At 45.6% G+C, this 19,690-nt stretch overlaps 2 protein-coding genes across 3 annotated transcripts in view; one reads left to right on the top strand and one right to left on the bottom strand.

The window, feature by feature from the left end:
* LOC144502027 (protein HID1-like) overlaps window positions 1-2,425 on the bottom strand; it is a 104,541-nt gene extending 102,116 nt beyond the window's left edge. Inside the window, exon 1 of the mRNA XM_078226041.1 lies at window positions 2,339-2,425. Coding sequence (XP_078082167.1) covers window positions 2,339-2,404 — 66 coding nt within the window. The 5' untranslated portion in view covers window positions 2,405-2,425. The remainder of the gene's footprint in view (window positions 1-2,338) is intronic.
* The window catches only part of cdr2l (cerebellar degeneration-related protein 2-like), a 44,765-nt gene that overhangs the window by 9,931 nt on the left and 15,144 nt on the right, over window positions 1-19,690 (top strand). Inside the window, exons 1-2 of one of the 2 annotated variants that reach the window (XM_078225278.1) lie at window positions 8,341-8,667; window positions 13,036-13,148. In XM_078225278.1, the coding sequence (XP_078081404.1) occupies window positions 8,586-8,667; window positions 13,036-13,148 (195 nt within the window). In that variant the 5' untranslated portion in view covers window positions 8,341-8,585. Of the gene's footprint in view, window positions 1-8,340; window positions 8,668-13,035; window positions 13,149-19,690 lie in introns of those variants that run through there. The other variant, XM_078225279.1, reaches the window with a different exon arrangement.

Genomic DNA, 19,690 nt, shown 5'->3' with positions numbered 1-19,690 from the left:
AGGTTTATTTGGTAGCAAAAGCCACACAAGCTTTCGGAGCCTTAAGCCCCTTCTTTGAATTCTAGAATTCTCCACCAAGGGAAACAATTTTATCCTGCCCACTCTTAATTTTGTGCACCTCTAGCAAACCACTCCTTAGCCATTTTTGTTCTAAGGAAAATAACCTATCCAATCCCTTCTCCTGGCTACACTTTTCTAGCCCTGTACATTCTTGTAAACCTCCTCTGCACTCTCTCCAGAGCAAGTAAGTCCTTCCTCTAATATGGTGACCAGAACTGCAGCCAATACTCCAGTTGTGGCCTTACCAGTGTTTATACAATTCCAACATTATATCCTTACCCTCATAGGAGTGCATTCCATATGCCTTCTTTACAACTTTGTCTACTTGAACTGCTGCCTTTAGGGACCTGTATACTTGTACACCAAGATCTATCACTTCATCTACCCTTCTTAGTATATTCCCATTTGTTGTGTATTCCCTATAATTGTCTGACATCCCTGAAAGTATTACCACAAACTTCTGTGTGTTAAATTCCATCTGCTAGTTCACCGCCCACTCCACCAACCCTATCGTTTATATGGTTTTGCAGGTTATAGCTATCCTCTACATTATCCACTACTCTGCCAATCTTTGTGTCGGCTGCAGCTGCAAATTTTCCAATCGTGCCCCTCCACATTCATGTCCAAATTGTTAATATCCAACACAAACACTGCGTCTCACTACATGTGACAATAATAAATCAAATCAAATAGCGAGGGTCCCAACACGGAATTCTGTGGAACCCCACTTCAACCAACTTTCCATTTGCCAGGGCATCCATTGACCACGACCGTTTGTTTCCCGTTACTAAGCCAACTGTTTACCGTGTTTGCCACATTACCCAATATCCCATGGGTCATTACTTTTTTGACCAATCTACAGATGGGAACTCGTCAAAAACCTTGCTAAAATCCAGGTGCACAACATCCACCACAGTGTTATACAGTGACAGATCTGTATCCACCAGTACTGTACCCGTGTTACACAGTGACAGACCCGTACCCACCAGTACCGTACCCCAGTGTTATACACTGACAGACCCGTCCCCACCAGTACTGTACCCAGTGTTACACAGTGACAGACCCGTCCCCACCAGGACTGTACCCCAGTGTTATACAGTGACAGACCCGTACCCACCAACACTGTACCCCAGTGTTATACAGTGACAGACCCATCCCCACCAGTACTGTACCCCAGTGTTATACAGTGACAGACCCGTCCCCACCAGTACTGTACCCCAATGTTATAGTGACAGACCCGTCCCCACCAGTACTGTACCCCAGTGTTATACAGTGACAGACCCGTCCCCACCAGTACTGTACCCCAGTGCTATACAGTGACAGACCTGTACCCACCAACACTGTACCCCAGTGTTACAGTGACAGATCCACCCCCACCAGTACTGTACCCCAGTGTTATACAGTGACAGACCCGTCCCCACCAACTCTATACCCCAGTGTTATAGTGACAGACCCGTACCCACCAACACTGTACCCCAATGTTATACAGTAACAGACCGTGGAGTAACAGACTGTGTGGAGTTTGCACATTCTCCTCGTGTCTGCGTGGGTTTCCTCCGGGTGCTCTGGTTTCCTCCCACAGTCCAAAGATGTGCGGGTTAGGTTGATTGGCCAGGTTAAAAATTGCCCCTTAGAATCCTAAAATGCATAGGTTAGAGGGATTAGCGGGTAAATATGTGGGGGTAGGTCCTGGGTGGGGTTGTGGTCGGTGCAGACTCGATGGGCCGAATGGCCTCCTTCTGCACTGCAGGGTTTCTATGACCTGTACCCACCAACACTGTACCCCAGTGTTACACAGTGACAGACCCACCCCCACCAGTACTGTACCCCAGTGCTATACAGTGACAGATCTGTACCCACCAGTACTGTACCCCGGTGTTATACAGTGACACATCTGTACCCACCAGTACTGTACCTCAGTGTTATATAGTGACAGACCCATCCCCACCAGTACTGTACCCCGGTGTTATACAGTGACAGACCATCCCCACCAGTACTGTACCCCAGTGTTATATAGTGACAGACCCATCCCCACCAGTACTGTACCCCAGTGTTATACAGTAACAGACCCGTCCCCACCAACTCTGTACCCCAATGTTATACAGTGACAGACCTGTACCCACCAATACTGTACCCCAGTGTTATACAGTGACTGACCTGTATCTACAGGGGTTTGGGGATGTTTGTTTTGGGGTTTGTGCGGCGCGGCCTCCCTCCCCCCGTGGGTTGGGGCCTGTTTCCCGGGATGAGCACCGGAGGCCCGGGGCTTGCGGCCTACCTGCGTCTTGGTGGTGAGCTGGATAACCGCCTTCCTGAAGTGCAGCTTGGAATCCGTGTTGCCCATCCTGCCGCCGCAGCCGACTGAGAGACAGGGAGCGAGAACAGCCCACACCCACTGGGAGGGACTGAGAGAGAGAGAGAGAGTGTGAGAGAAAACAGAGAGAGGGAATGAGAGTGTGAGAGAAAACAGAGGGAAAACAAATTGAGAAAAAACATAGACAAGGAATGAGAAAGAGAGAGAAAAGAGAGAGAGGGAAAGAGAGAGAGAGAAAACAGAGAGAGGTAAAATAGATTGAGAGAAAACATAGACGGAATGAGAGAGATTGAGAGAAAACAGATTGAGAGAAAAGAGAGAGATTGGGAGAAAACAGAGATCGAGAGAAAACAGAGAGTGAGAGAAAACAGAGAGTGAGAGAAAAGAGAGAGATTGGGAGAAAAGAGAGAGATTGGGAGAAAACAGAGATCGAGAGAAAACGGATTGAGAGAAAACAGAGAGTGAGAGAAAACAGAGAGATTGAGAGAAAACAGAGAGATTGGGAGAAAACAGAGATCGAGAGAAAACAGAGAGATTGGGAGAAAACAGAGAGATTGGGAGAAAACAGAGATCGAGAGAAAACAGAGATCGGGAGAAAACAGAGAGTGAGAGAAAACAGAGAGTGAGAGAAAACAGAGAGTGAGAGAAAACAGAGATTGAGAGAAAAGAGAGAGATTGGGAGAAAGAGAGATTGGGAGAAAACAGAGATCGAGAGAAAACAGAGAGATTGGGAGAAAACGGATTGAGAGAAAACAGAGAGATTGGGAGAAAACAGAAATCGAGAGAAAACAGATTGAGAGAAAACAGAGATTGAGAGAAAAGAGAGAATGAGAGAAAACAGATTGAGAGAAAACAGAGATTGAGAGAAAAGAGAGAATGAGAGAAAACAGAGAATGAGAGAAAACAGAAATTGAGAGAAAACAGAGATTGAGAGAAAACAGAGATTGAGAGAAAACAGAGATTGAGAGAAAACAGAGAATGAGAGAAAACAGAGAATGAGAGAAAACAGAAATTGAGAGAAAACAGAAGTTGAGAGAAAACAGAGAATGAGAGAAAACAGAGAATGAGAGAAAACAGAAATTGAGAGAAAACAGAAGTTGAGAGAAAACAGAGATTGAGAGAAAACAGAGATTGAGAGAAAACAGAGAATGAGAGAAAAGAGATTGCGTGAAAACAGAAATTAGAGAAAACAGAAATCGAGAAAAAACTGAAATTGAGAGAAAACAGAGAATGAGAGAAAACAGAGATTGAGAGAAAACAGAAATTGAGAGAAAACAGAATGAGAGAAAACAGAAATTGAGAGAAAACAGAGATTGAGAGAAAACAGAAATCGAGAAAAAACAGAAATTGAGAGAAAACAGAATGAGAGAAAACAGAAATTGAGAGAAAACAGAGATTGAGAGAAAATAGAGAATGAGAGAAAACAGAAATCGAGAAAAAACAGAAATTGAGAGAAAACAGAATGAGAGAAAACAGAAATTGAGAGAAAACAGAATGAGAGAAAACAGAGATTGAGAGAAAACAGAAGTTGAGAGAAAACAGAGAATGAGAGAAAAGAGATTGCGAGAAAACAGAAATTGAGAGAAAACAGATTGAGAGAAAACAGAGAGAGAACAGTGGTTAGCACTGCTGCCTCACAGCGCCAGAGACCCAGGTTCGATTCCCAGCTTGGGTCACTGTGTGGAGTCTGCACATTCTCCCTGTGTTTGTGTGGATCCCTGGCACTGTGAGGCAGCAGTGCTAACTATTGTGCCACCACGCCACCCTAATTAGTCAAACATGATTTACCCGCCATAAAACCATGCTGATTCTGATGGATTGCATTTTGACTTTCCAATGTCCTGTTATTACTTCCTTTATAATGAATTCTAACAATTCCCCAACAACAGATGTTAAATTATTGGCCTATAGTTTCCTACATTTTGCCTGCCTCCCTTTTTGAATAAGGGAATTATATTAGCACATTTCCAATCCATTAGGTCCATTCCCACATACAGGGAATTTTGGAATACTGTAACCAATGGATCCACTATCTCCAATTTCCTTTAAGACCCTAGGATGTAGGCCATCAAGCCTTGAGGACTTGCCTGCTTTCATTCCCAATAGCTTGCTCAGTACTTTATCTCTAGTGATGTTGATAGTCGTCATCTAAATTTCTACCATCGGTAGCCCTTGAAGGATATTCTCCATAATTCTTTGGAAAATGGCACACACTGATGAGACCCCAAAAGGCAAGCAAGTATTCCTCATAGAATCCCTTATGTGTATTGATCATGACATATTTCCAGGAAGACGCATCCAATTCACCTGAAGATAAGCGTGGCTCATGTCCAACTTGGAGAACATCTTGCTGCTTGTTAATTTAGTGTGCAATCTTTGATGTGGGGTATGGGGTACTTTTGGAGTTTGGAGACCCGAATGACTGTCAGTTTCTAGCCCCCCACAAAGATAAACTGATTTGTTGATCTTAAGAACAGGGACTATGGGCAAGGCCCATTCTGCAAATTGCATGGTCCTTATTAGACCTAAACTTTCAAGGCGCCCTAGTTCAGTTTCCACCTTCTCCAGCATGGAGAATGGGACTGGACTTGTTCTGAAATACCAAGGTGTAGCATCGGGGTCAATGTAGATCTTGGCCTTGTCCCCTTTTATTTTTCCCAGGCCTTCTTGACAAACTCCAGAGTATCTACTAATAATTAGGTGCAGTCCCCCCACGCCAAGATTGAAGACCTCCAAGTAGTTCAGCCGGATCTGCTGGAGCCAATCTCTCCCTATAAAGCTTGATCTTTGACCCGTACAACAATGAGTGGGAGATGAGCTGATTGCTGCCTGTAAGTCACTGGGGCCATTGTGGTGCCTTTTATTTGTAAAGGTTCCCCTGTGTAGATGGCTAAGTCTGGCTTTCGTATCTTCCAAACTCAGGAGTTGGATGCCAGATTGGACATTCTTGTATGTCTGTTCTGCATTGAATGGCAGGGGCACTAGCCATAACCTTTCTGTTTTCCCTAGACTCAGGGGATGTGCCAGAGGACTGGGGAATTGCAGACATTATGTTCTTGCTCAAAAGAGGTTGTAAGGGTAGCCCAGCAATTACAGACCAGTCAGTTTAACATCAGCGATGGGCAAGCTTTTAGAAACAATTGTTGGGATAGAATTAGTAGTCACATGGAAAAATTAGTAAGAGTTAGCATGGATTTCTAAAGGGAAAATTATGTTTAACAAACTTGCTGGAGTTTTTTGAAAAGTAACAGAGAGAGTTGATGAGGGTAATTCTGTTGATGTGGTGCACGTGGACTTTCAAAAAGCATTCAATACAATGTCAGACAACAGACTTGTGGGAAAAGTTATACCTCGTGGAATATAAGGGACCTTAGCAATGTGGACACAAAATTGACTAACTAATAGGAAGCAGAGAGTAATGAACAATGGATACCTTTTGGGCTGGAGAAAAGTTTGTATTGGAGTTCCCCAGAGAACTCCCCAAGGTATTGGGACCCTTGCTTTTCCTGATATATGTTAATGATCTAGACTTTGGTGTGCAGGGGACAATTTCAAAGTTTGTGGATGACATGAAACTTTGAAGCATCGTAAACTGTGAGGAGGACAGTGTAGAATATCAAAAGAACAAAGACAAGTTGGTGGAGAGCAGTTAATAAAGAATATAATATCCTGGGCTTTATTAATAGGGGCATAGAGTACAAGAGGAAGGAGGTTGTGCTGAACTTATACAAGACACTAGTTAGACCTCAGCTGAGATATTGTGTACAGTTCTGGGTGCCACACTATAGGAAAGATGTTAACACATTGGAGAGAATGCGGACGAGGTTTACAAGAATGGTTTGAGGGATGCGAAACTTGAGTTATGAGAATAGGTTGGAGAGGTTGGGACTGTTCTCCTTGGAAAGAAGAAGTCCAAGAGGAAATTTGATAGAGTTGGTCAAAATCACAACTGGACAGAGTAACTAGGGAGAAATTGTTCCTGCTCATAAAAGGACCAAGAGCGAGAGGGCACAGATTTAAAGTGATTTGCAAAAGAAGCAAATGTGATGTGAAAAAAACATCAGCAAGTGGTTTGGGTCTGAAATGTTCTGCCTGGAAGTATGGTGGAGGCAGGTTCAATCAAGGCATTCACGTAGGCGTTGGATGATTATTTGAATAGAAACAATGTGCAGGGGTACAGGGAAAAGGCAGGGGAATGGCACGAAGTCATGATGCTCGTTTGGAGAGCTGGTGCAGACACAATGGGCCGTATGGCCTCCTTCTGCACTGAAACAATCCTGTGATTTTGTGATGTGGTTTGAGGGAAGGTCCGTTCCAGGAGTGGACAGAGAAAAGAGTGGGTTTGGGAGAGAGATGTTGCTGGAGAGAGATATAAAGAGGTGATCAGAGGTGGCCTTGTCTATAAGTGGCACGATAGAAGTAGCAAAGCTATGTGAAATTTCAGAGTCAGGAGAATGACTGTAAATATGAGTAGGGGAGTTCACATCATCCAAAAACTCACTGTCAATTTCCACATGTCGCTGACAGGAATCTGCTCTAACAAACCACTACATCTCTCAGCCTCTCCACCGTGTCCAATTATCAGACAGCTTGCTGTGAATGAGCAGAAGGTTCCTCCAATCAAAGATTGGGAGTGCTGAAGCCATTGTCTCTAAAACTCAGCTCCATACCACCGACTCCATTCATCTCCATGGAATCTGTCTCAGCCCGAAGCAGATATTACTCAACCTTGATGTCACATTGGATTGCTCCCAATGAGCTGCCACCATTGTCCCATTACTAAGACTGCTTATTTCCACCTCCCTAACATCTCCCAACTGTGCCCCACCTCAGCTCATCTGCTGCTGGAATCCTCCTCCATGCCTATGATGGACTTGACTATTCCAACGCATTCCTGGTTGTTAATTGTATATGAAATGTGTTTAAATGTGTGAAGGTGATGGGTGTTAGCTAGGCCTTCACCTGAACCTCTGTAATTAAAATGGTGAGTGTTGGGTTCGGAGGTGACTGCTTGTAATGTGTAATTCTGTAACAATGAAGTTTGCATCCAGTTCTGCCTCCACCAACTGGCCTTTTGGGAGAAAATGTTGGCTGGTCTCCCAGATCTACCCTCTGTAAACTTGAGGTTATCCAAAACTGCTGCCCATGTCTTTAACTCTCACCAAGTCCTGCTAACCTATTGGTTCTCCCTGCTCCCCTCTCCCCCCCCCCCCCCCCATGTAAGGTAAAACCTTAAAATTCTCATCCTTGTTTTCAAATCCCTCCATGACCTTGCTTGTCCAGAACCATAAAATCCCTCCCGAGGTCAATGGACCTTTCCAATGTCCACCTCTCACCTGCTCCGATTCCCGTGGCGGGTGGGTGGAGAGGTAAAATTCCGGTCCATATCTCTGTAATCTCCTCCTGTCCTACAACCCTCCCAGATGTTTGTGCTCATCTGATTTGGCCTCTTGTTCAACCCCAATATCAATTGCTCTACCATTGGTGGCCATGTCATCAGCAGCTACGACCTAAGCTCCCACGATGCCGTCAGTAAACCTCTCTGCCCACTTTCCTCATTTAAGATGCTCATTAAAACGCATCTTTTTGACCAAGCTTTCAGCCACCGAACACCTTTTGTGACTCAATCTCATACTTTGATATATAATGCTTTAAAGCACTTTGGGGGCATTTAATTTGGTTCAAATTCCATATAAATGTAAGTGGTGGTTATTGCATAAAGTGTGGACTGATTTAAAAGGTGACAACATTATTTCTTTCTGTCTTCCAGCACTGGATGGGGTGAGACCTTTGCAATAATGTTCTGGCTATCTCTGAGCGGGATGAGAGGGTTAAGCAATGCTGGAGTACCAAGTTGCTGCTGACTTGCCTAGATGGCAGTGAGGAGCTGCAAGTACAGGATTGCAGTATCTGGTTCGTTCTTGTTTCCGAGTTGGAAGGATTTTTTTGGACCGTGGAGGATGGAAGTGAGTCACTGAGATGCAGCCCTGAGCTGGGAGCTACTGCCACGTTGCAGGCGGGAGCTGCTGAGCGCAGTGAGCGCAGCGCCTGATACCCACAGCAAGCTCAGCAACAAGACTGGGAGTCCACATCCCCATCCATCACACACACACTGCAACATCCCCATCACACACACTGCCACATCCCCGAGCAGGACCACAGCAAAGGGGCAACACCTCCCAGCAAAGGACACCTTCCCAAGCACCTCCCAATGATCAGTAACAACCACAGCATGGATGATTTCGAGACGGAGGAAGACGAGCCTTGGTATGATCAGCAGGACTTGGAACAAGGTGAGCAGGGGAAGGAAGGAGAGAGAGAGAGGGATGGTAGAAAGATAGAGAGGATTAGGAAGGATGGGGATGGGGATGGGGATGGGGATGGGGGGGGGGGGGGGAAATAAAATGGGGAGCTGGTGTGGAAAGATTGGGGCAAATGATTAAAGTGCAGTGGCATCAGAACAGAATTGGAAAGATATAATGTGAAATATAAGGGTGAGGTTAAAGTAAAGATGGATGAAAGGGAAATAAGAGAAGGGACAAAGAGAGCAAGGGAGAGAGAATTTCAAACTGTCATCAGTCTCACCTTTTTTTTTGTTTGCAAATCGATTCTCAGGCTCTTAAAACAAAAGTGTCTGAAGCTGCCCTGCATATTGAGGTGTTTGTTTGTGGAACTGCACATTGCTAATGTAGTGTGAAATAAAGGAATTAAACATCCAGACAGTAAGATGGAGGACTGCTGGAGAAAAATGGGGAGAAGGGAAGGAGAAATATGAGAGAGGGGGAGAGAGAGAGACTGTGGAGGAGAGAGAGACTTGAGTATACAGAGAGAGCAAGTGAAGGAGAGAAAACTGACAAGATGTGTACGCAGGAGATGGGAGTGACACAAGATGGGCACATGCCAGGGGAGGAGATTGATTGTGAATATTAAAATGAGGGGGGGTGTTGAGGACAGACAAAAAATAAAATATCTGGTCAGAGGGGAAGGGGGTGATTTTCTGCCATTTTGATATCACAGGTGAACAATTCAGATCAGTGAAGCCACACACCACTCCTCCTGCTAATGTAACATGCAGAGTTAGCTTTACCTGGGTCCCCTTGGGACGGAATCAAGGGTCACATTAAAGCCGTGTGTATGAGCTAGTTGGCAAGAGCGGATGATCGGAACAGAAGTAGACAACTTGCCCCTGTAGCCTGTTCCCACCAGGACCTGAAACCCAATTTCTCACTAGTTAAGTTGCTAGTCTGGAACGGTTGGTTACAGCTTGACATTGTGTTTAGTTTTTGCATTGGGTGTTTGCTGTTAGTGGGTTAGTACATGAATATTCTAATTAAATCAATGTAAATTCTCCATGGATTTATTTTTTGCTTTGCTGTGTAAGATGATTGTTTAGTGAGCAGCCTGTCATTTGGGCAGGCTATGATCTGCCTGACAGCCCAGTCTATATTCTGGTGCGTTGGGGAGAGAATAGAACTGTGTGCTGGAAATCTCTCAGTTTGGCTGTTTTTGAAGAAAATTCTCATGTTTATGGACAGTCCCTGTGTGTACAGGAACAAATGTGACCCTGATGGTCTGCAGCACTCACCCAGCGCCTGGTTCAATCACATGACAGCAAGCTCTTTAAGTAGATCAAGCATACTTGACCTTCACAATCTAGTTATTCATGTCAGAACAAATTTATACAGAGCACAGGAGCATTATTTACAATTCAGCAGCTTCTCAACATACAAGGAGCTTTTTCAAGAGTCATGGGATATGTGTTGGAGGGGGGATTGTAACTGAAATATTCATATTGTGTCCACTTAAACTGCGATAGACAGCCAGTTCGACATGTAATATTTCTCCCAAACTTCCAATGTGTCTGAACCGTGATCTTAGCATTTTTTAAAAATAGGATACATTACTGATGGGTACAGGTCTGTCACTGTATAACACAGGTACAGTACAGGTAGGGACAGGTCTGTCACAGTATAACACTGGGTACAGTACTGGTGGGTACAGGTCTGTCACTGTATAACACAGGTACAGTACAGGTAGGGACAGGTCTGTCACTGTATAACACTGGGTACAGTACTGGTGGGTACAGGTCTGTCACTGTATAACACAGGTACAGTACAGGTGGGGACAGGTCTGTCACAGTATAACACTGGGTACAGTACTGGTGGGTACAGGTCTGTCACTGTATAACACAGGTACAGTACTGATGGGGACGCGTCTGATACTGTATAACATGGGTACAGGTCTGTCACAGTACAACTCTGGTACAGTACTGATGGGGATGGGTCTGATACTGTATAACATTGGGGTACAGTACTGGTGGGGACAGGTCTAGGAATTTCACAGTAACTTCATTGCAGTGTTAATGTAAGCCTTGCTTGTGACTAATAATAAATAAACTAAACAGTACTTGTGGGGACAGGTCTGTCACTGTATAACACTGGGATACAGTACTGTGGGTACAGATCTGTCACTGTATAACACTGGGTTACAGTACTGGTTACAGTTGAGGCGGCACGGTGACACATTGGTTAGCACTGCTGCCTCACAGTGCCGGGGACCTGGGTTCGATTCCGGCCTTGGATCACCGTCTGTGTGGAGTTTGCACGTTTTCCCGTGTCTGTGTGGGTTTCCTCCCACAGTCCAAAGATGTGCAGGTTAGGTTGATTGGCCATGCTAAATTGACACTAGTATCAGGGGGACAAGCAGGGTAAATATGTGGGGTTATGGGAATAGGGTCTTGGTGGAATTGTGGTTGGTGCAGACCTGATGGGCTGAATGGCTTCCTTCTGCACTGTAGAAATTCTATGATTCTACTATATAACACTGGGGTACAGTACTGGTGAGTGCAGATCTGTCACTGTATATCACTAGATTACAGTACTGGTTACAGTTGGGGCGGCATGGTGGCACAGTGGTTAGCACTGCTGCCTCACAGTGCCAGGGACCCAGGTTCGATTTTGAATACACTGGCATACAGTACTGGTTGGTACAGGTCTGTCACTGTATAACACTGGGCTACAATACTGTCTGTACAGGTCTGTCACTGTAGAACATGGCTACAGTGCTGGTGGGGACGGGTCTGTCACTGAAAAACACTGGGGTACAGAACTGATGGATACAAGTCTGTCACTGAGGTACAGGACTGGTGGGTACAGGTCTGTCACTGTATAACACTGGGGTTCAGTACTGATGGGTACGATCTGTCACTGTACAACACCGGGGTACAGTACTAGTGAGGACGGATCTGTCACTGTATAACACTGGGATACAGTACTAGTGGGTACAGAACTGTCACTGTCATACATGGCATACAGTACCGGTTGGTACAGTGCTGGTGGGGATGGGCCTGTCACTGTGTAGTACTGGGATACAGTACTGGTGGGTACAGGTCTGTCACTGTGTAACACTGGGGTTCAGTACTGGTGGGTACAGATCTGTCACTGTATAGCACTGGGGTACAGTACTGCTGGGCACAGGTCTGTCACTGTATAACACTGGGGTACAGTACTGATGGGTACAAGTCTGTTACTGCATTATAAAAGCAAAATATTGAGGGTGCAGGAAATGTGAAATAAAAACAGAAAATGTTGGTTAAACACAGCGGCCTGGGTGACCACTTTACAAAGCATCATCACTCCGTCTCCAAGCAGGACCCAGACCTTCCTGTCTCTTGCCATTTTAACACCACCCTGCTCTCATGTCCGCTTACCTGTCCTTGGCCTTATGCAATGTTCCAGTGAAGTGTATCGCAAACTGGATTAGGCACTTTACAGCCTTCTGGAGTCAACACTGAGTTCAACAGCTTCAGATCATGAACTCCCCCTCTTCCCACAGAGCCAGTCTGTACCTTGTTTATATGTTTTGCTTTCAGAAAGCACTGACCTTTGTTCTGTTATTATCACATTCTGCTATCTGACCTTTCTGCTGCTATTAGCACCTTTCTTAGTCTTTAACACTACCATTAAAGCTCCCTTTGTCTTGTGTCTGTGATGTCCTTTGACTATGCCCACCCCAGTCCAATGCCAGCATCTCCACATCATGTCCTTTGACAAGTTAACCCCAAAGAGGACAGCTGAGATGTGTGTGGGGTTAGGACATGGAAACTGTTGCAAAAACTTAGCAATTAATAGTCTCTATCTGGTGATTTTTAATTCCCACAGGATGTTGAGACTCATGTAACAGGCAAAAGGAATGAATCCTTTATTTAATGATATCACTTTCACCTCTGAGTCATCAGATCGTGGTTTCAAGGCCCACTCCAAAGACTTGAGCCCATGATCCAGAACTGAGGGGATGCTGCACTGTCTGAGGTGTTATCTTTCAAATAATACATGAAGCCATGCCTCCTCCTGTCTGCTCAGGTGCATGAAATGATCCCATGGCACTATTTAATGGAAAGTGGGAGTGCTTCTTGGAGCCGTGGTCTGTATTAATCCTTTAACCAACATCATTTAAACAGATTCTCAGATCATGTTGCGGTTTATGGAAGCTTGTTGTGCATTAATTGGCCATCGTATTTCCTGTACTACAAAAATGACCATATTTCAAGAGTACTTGAAAGTTCTGTAAAAAGCTTCAGGCTGCCTTGAGGTTGTGAAAGGTGCTACATAAATGTAAGTTTGTTCTTTGTGCTGTAACTATTTATCATGTGTTTCTCCCAGACCTGCACCTAGCAGCAGAGCTAGGGAAAACGCTTCTCGAACGCAACAAAGAACTGGAAGACTCGCTGCAACAGATGTATGCAACCAATCAGGAGCAGGTCCAAGAGATTGAGGTAAGACAGTGGAGGAAGACATTGGCCATTGAGCCCAGATCTCCTGTTCCCTCTGTCATCTGTGTTGAGTTAACCAATCTGATCTGATCCCAGTGGAAATGGCTTATAGTTAGTTTCAGCATTCCAGGATGGTGGAGCAGAGGCTGCATATTCTGATGGAAAGGGTCGGGTGGGTGTGGGAGGAGGATGGGTCTCACCTACATTGGCCATCTAATTAAATAATATAGAGAAGTCGCTCATATAACCACCCCCCCCATGGAGGGTATACAGTGACAGACCGTACCCACCAACACTGTACCCCAGTGTTATACAGTGACAGACCTGTACCCACCAGGATTGTACCCCAATGTTATACAGTGACAGACCTGTCCCCACCAATACTGTACCCCAGTGTTACACAGTGACAGACCTGTACCCACCAATACTGTACCCCAGTGTTATACAGTGACTGACCCATCCCCACCAGTGCTGTACCCCAGTGTTATACAGTGACAGACCTGTACCTGCCAAGACTGTACCCCAGTGTTACACAGTGACAGACCTGTACCCACCAGTACTGTACCCCAGTGTTACACAGTGACAGACCTGTACCCACCAATACTGTACCCCAGTGTTATACAGTGACAGACCCGTACCCACCAGTACTGTACCCCAGTGTTATACAGTGACAGACCCGGACCCACCAGTACTGTACCCCAGTGTTATATACTGACAGACCCGGACCCACCAGTACTGTACCCCAGTGTTATACAGTGACAGACCTGTACCCACCAGTACTGTACCCCAGTGTTATATACTGACAGACCCGGACCCACCAGTACTGTACCCCAGTGTTATACAGTGACAGACCTGTACCCACCAGTACTGTACCCCAGTGTTATATACTGACAGACCCGTAGCCACCAGTACTGTACCCCAGTGTTATACAGTGACTGACCCGTCCCCACCAGTGCTGTACCCCAGTGTTATACAGTGACAGACCTGTACCTGCCAAGACTGTACCCCAGTGTTACACAGTGACAGACCTGTACCCACCAGTACTGTACCCCAGTGTTACACAGCGACAGACCTGTACCCACCAGTACTGTACCCCAGTGTTACACAGTGACAGACCTGTACCCACCAGTACTGTACCCCAGTGTTACACAGCGACAGACCTGTACCCACCAGTACTGTACCCCAGTGTTACACAGTGACAGACCTGTACCCTCCAGTACTGTACTGCAGTGTTATACAGTGACAGACCTGTACTCATAGTGGAGGCAGATGGAGAAGTCTGGAAAGAACCATAGAATCCCTCAGTGCAGAAAGAGGCCATTTGGCCCTTTGAGTCTGCACTGACTCTCTGAAAGAGTAAAAGCAAATTACTGTGGATGCTGGAATCTGACACCAGAAGAGAAAATGCTGGATATCTCAGCAAGTCTGGCAGCATCTGTAAGGAGAGAAAAGAGCTGATGTTTCGAGTCCAGATGACCCTTTGTCGAAGCTTTAATTGGACTTGATCTTTTGTGAAGAGCTGATCTTCCAATACAGCTTCCCAATTGCAGTCATCCCGACTTAAACCAGCGGAAAACACGGCAAATACACAATGGAGTCCTCCAAAAGGAAGAAAAAGCAGGTGATAGTTTCTCTCACAGACCCCTTGACTTGGTGGGGTGCGTGGGATGGTGATGGGGGTGGTGATAGGTGGGGTGGGGGGGGTGGGTGCGTGGGATGGTGATGGCGGGGGGGGGGGGGGGGGGGGTGCACAGTGTCTATACCCCTGAAGGTTCACCCTGTTTGAATATGGCCAGGCCGGATCCGTATTGACATCATTTCAGGAGTTGCCTGATATTTTCAGTTTCTGCGTTTTCTTGTTTAACGTTGTTTATTTTATAGAGTCACAAAATCTTACAGCTCAGAAGGAGGCCATTCTTTCCTTTGTGTCTGTGCTATCACGTTCAGAAATCTACTCCATTAATTCCATTCCCCCACTCTTCCACCCTAATCCTGCAACTTCTCTAAGTAGTTATCCAATTTCCTTTTGGAAGTTACTCTTCAATCTGCTTCTGCCACCATAGAAGGAAGCCATTTAGCCCAGCATGCCGCTGCTAGCCCTCAGCTGGTCCCACTCCTGCTGTAGCCTTGCACATGTTTTCTCTGGGTAATTAGCCAATACCCGTTTGAAAGCCACACGGATAAACACTCACTGCATTTTTTAAAAAGTCTTTCCTCGTGTTGTCATTGCTTCTTAGGCCATTCACCTTAAATCAGCGACCTCCAGTTCTCTACACTTCCACCAATAGGAACAGTTTCCCACGATTTGATTTGATTTGATTTATTATTGTCACATGTATTAACATACAGTGAAAAGTATTGTTTCTTGCGTGCTATACAGACAGAGCATACTGTTCATAGAGAAGGAAACAAGAGAGTGCAGAATGTAGTGTTACAGTCATAGCTAGGGTGTAGAGAAAGATCAACTTAATGCAAGGTAAGTCCATTCAAAAGTCTGACAGCAGCAGGGGAGAAGCTGTTCTTGAGTCGGTTGGTACATGACCTCAGACTTTTGTATCTTTTTCCCAAAGGAAGAAGGTGGAAGAGAGAATGTCCAGGGTGCGTGGGGTCTTTAATTATGCTGGCTGTTTTGCTGAGGCAGCAGGAAGTGTAGACAGAGTCAATGGGTGGGAGGCTGGTTTGCATAATGGACTGGGTTACATTCACGACCTTTTGTAGTGTCTTGCGGTCTTGGGCAGAGTAGGAGCCTTACCAAGCTGTGATACAACCAGAAAGAATGCTTTCTATGGTGCATCAGTAAAAGTTGGTGAGAGTTGTAGCTGACATGCCAAATTTTCTTAGTCTTCTGAGAAAGTAGAGGCGTTGGTAGGCTTTCTTAACTATAGTGTCAGCATGGGGGGGATCAGGACAGGTTGTTGGTGATCTGGACACTTAAAAACTTGAAGCTCTCGACTCTTTCTACTTCATCCCCATTGATGTAGACAGGGGTATGTTCTTCTTTACGCTTCTTGAAGTCGATGACAATCTCCTTCGTTTTGTTGACATTGAGGGAGAGATTAATGTCGCCGCACCAGTTCACCAGATTCTCTATTTCATTCCTGTACTCTGTCTCGTCATTGTTTGAGATCCGACCCACTATGGTGGTGTCGTTAGCAAACTTGAAAATCGAATTGGAGGGGAATTTGGCCGCACAGTCATAGATGTATAAGGAGTATAGTAGGGGGCTGAGAACACAGCCTTGTGGAGCACCAGTGTTGAGGATGATCGTGGAGGAGGTGTTGTTGCCTATCCTTGCTGATTGTGATCTATGAGTTAGGAAGTTCAGGATCCAGTCGCAGAGGGAGGTGCCGAGGCCCAGGCCACGGAGTTTGGAGATGAGTTTCATGGGAATAATAGTGTTGAAGGCTGAGCTGTAGTCAATAAATAGGAGTCTGACATAGGTGTCCTTGTTATCTAGGTGTTCCAGGGTTGAGTGCAGGGCCAGGGAAATGACATCTGCTTAGGACCTGTTGTGACGGTAGGCAAACTGTAGTGGATCCAGGTAGTCCAGGAGGCTGGAATTGATTCGTGCCATGACTAACCTTTCGAAGCACTTCATAATGATGGATGTCAGAGCGACTGGCCGATAGTCATTAAGGCACGCTGCTTGGTTTTCCTTAGGTACCGGGATGATGGTCGTCTTCTTGAAGCAGATAGGGACCTCAGATTGTTGTAAAGAGATGTTGAAGATGTCTGTGAATACCCCCGCCAGCTGATCCACGCAGGATCTGAGTGCACGTCCGGGTACCCCATCCGGGCCAGTTGTTTTCCGTGGGTCGACCTTCAAGAAAGCTGCTCTGACATCTGCAATGGTGACCCCAGATACAGGTTCATCCAGAGCTTCCAGGGTGGAGGGCGTGCTCTCGCTGACCTCTTGCTCAAAACAGGCCTAGAATGCATTGAGCTCATCAGGGAGGGGTGCGTTGGGGCTGGCGATTTTACATGCTTCATCTTGTAGCCTGTTATGTCTTGCAGACCTTGCCATAGTCGGCGGGGGTCGGTGTGGCTAGCCTGGCACTCTAGCTTGGCCCGGTATTGTCTTCTGGCATCTTTGATGGATCTCCTTAGATCGTATCTGGCTTTCTTATATAGGTCAGTGTCGCCTGACTTGAACACCTCAGACCTGGACTTCAGCAAGCAGTGGATATCCCTGTTCATCCGTGGTTTCTGGTTGGGAAACACACGGATTTGCTTCTTTGGCACACAGTCTTCTACACACTTACTAATGAAGTCAGTTACTGTAGTGGGGTACTCGTTCAGGCTGTTCACAGGGTTTTTAAATACTGACCAGTCCACTGATTCCAAGCAGCCCCGTAGGAGATCATCCGATTCCTCAGACCAACATTGAACAACGCTCTTTGATGGATTCTCCCACTTCAGTTTTTGCTTGTAAGCCGGGAGCAGGAGCACGGCCTTGTGGTCTGATTTGCCAAAGTGTGGGTGGGCGATAGAGCACTATCTACTCTGTTCATGATTTTGAACACAAGTCTCCTCTAAACCTTCTCTTCTCTCAGGAGAACAGTCCCAGTTTCTCTAATCTGTCCTTGTAACTGGCCCCTCAGCTGTGTAACCCATTTTAGTGAATCTTTTCTGCACCCTTTCCAAAGCCTTTATCACCTTCCTAACATGTGGTGTAGAGGATTACACACAATATTGTAACTGAGGCTGAACCAGAGTTTTATAAAGATTCATCATTAACTCCTCCTTTTGTTCTCTAAGTGGCTGTTTATAAACCCGGCATTCTGTATGTCTTATTAATCACTCTCTCAAGCTGTTCTGTTATCAATGATTTGTGCACATATACATACTCCCAGGTTCCTCACCCTTTCCGAATTGGATCTTTTGTTTTATATTACCCCTCCTTGTTCTTGTATTTCAGTTCACATTCTCTGAATTAAGTATCATCTGCCATGTGTCCATCCATTCTATCAATCCTTATACGTCCTCTTGCAGTCTATCACTATCCGGGTAGCACAGTGGTTAGCACTGCTGTCTCACAGCGCCAGGGATCCAGGTTCGATTCCCAGCTTGGGTCACTGTCTGTGTGGTGTTTGCATGTTCTCCCCGTGTCCACATGGGTTTCCTCCGGGTGCTCCAGTTTCCCCTCACAGTCCGAAAGACGTGCTGGTTAGGTGCATTGGCCGTGCTAAATTCTCAGTGTACCCGAAGAGACACTGGAGTGTGGCAACTGGGGAATTTTAACTTCATTGCAATGTTAATGTAACCCTATCTATGACACAAATAAATAAACTTTAAAAACTTTTCTCACAGTTCACACACTTCCTGCAGATCTTGAAATTGTGCCCGTACACCCAAGTCTAGGTTATTAACACAGATCAAGAAAAGCAATATATATATATATGATACTATAATAATGATACTGTCTACCTTTTTTTATTATTTATTTATTTAAAGTTTGAGTTTATTTATTAATGTCACAAGTAGGTTTACATTAACACTGCAATGAAGTTACTGTGAAAATCCCCTAGTCACCACACTCCAGCGCCTGTTCGGGTACACTGAGGGAGAATTTAGCACGGCCAGTGCACCTAACCAGCACATCTTTGGAGTGTGGGAGGAAACTGAGCACCCGGAGGAAACTCACACAGACATGGATAACCTGCACAGACAGTGACCCGAGGCCGGAATTGAACCCGGGTACCTGGCGCTGTGAGGCAGCAGTGCGAACCACTGTGCTGCCCAGTTGATGAAACAGTCCCTTTGATTTACATAGAAACTAGAAACAGGTGGAGCCCAGTCGGCCCTTCAAGCCTGCTCCACCATTCATTATGATCATGGCTGATCATATTCAATATCCTGATCCCACCTTCTCACCATGTCCTTTGACCCCTTTAACCCCTGTCACTCAGCCACTTGCAGCTCTGCTTATTCTACAGGCTATGACTTGCTGACAAGCCTGTTATGTGGCACTTTATCAAATACCCTTTGAAAGTTCATGTACATCAAATCAATCACTTTACCCTCATTAGTCCTCTGTTTCCTCTGTTACCACCATAGCTCACTGCATGAAAACAATTCTCCCCATGTCGATCCTGTTTCTTTTGTCTTAATGTTTTAAATATGTGACCCTTCTGCCAGAGGAAACAGCTTCTTAGGAGGTCAGACAGCAACTGTGGAGGGGGAATCAGAGTTATGGGTGGGATTCTCCGATCTCTCCATGCCCACCCCATTGCAAGTGAGAACATTTGCCGTTCCAGCCAAAACTCCATTCACTTCAGCAGCACCAGAGAATCCCAGCCACCGGTGAGGTCGGAGGTCTTTGGTGAATGTTTCAGGTTAGTGACCTTTCATCAGAACTGGGAACAGTTTGAGTTAAAACATAGAGATGGGGAGTGAGGCGGGGTGGGAGGGAGGCAATGGAGAGGTAGTTAGGTTGGGGGGAGGGGGAAGGCCCATAAAAAATCCCATTCCAAATGAGCTGATGTTCCTGGCCATATTTATCCCTCAAATAAGATCAAAAAAAAGGCTATACGGTTATCATCACC

Source organism: Mustelus asterias, chromosome 12 (assembly GCF_964213995.1).
Source record: "Mustelus asterias chromosome 12, sMusAst1.hap1.1, whole genome shotgun sequence".
Taxonomy (NCBI): Eukaryota; Metazoa; Chordata; class Chondrichthyes; order Carcharhiniformes; family Triakidae; genus Mustelus; species Mustelus asterias.
The sequence above is the reverse complement of the archived record's forward strand: the minus strand, read 5'-3'. Positions and strand labels throughout refer to the sequence as shown.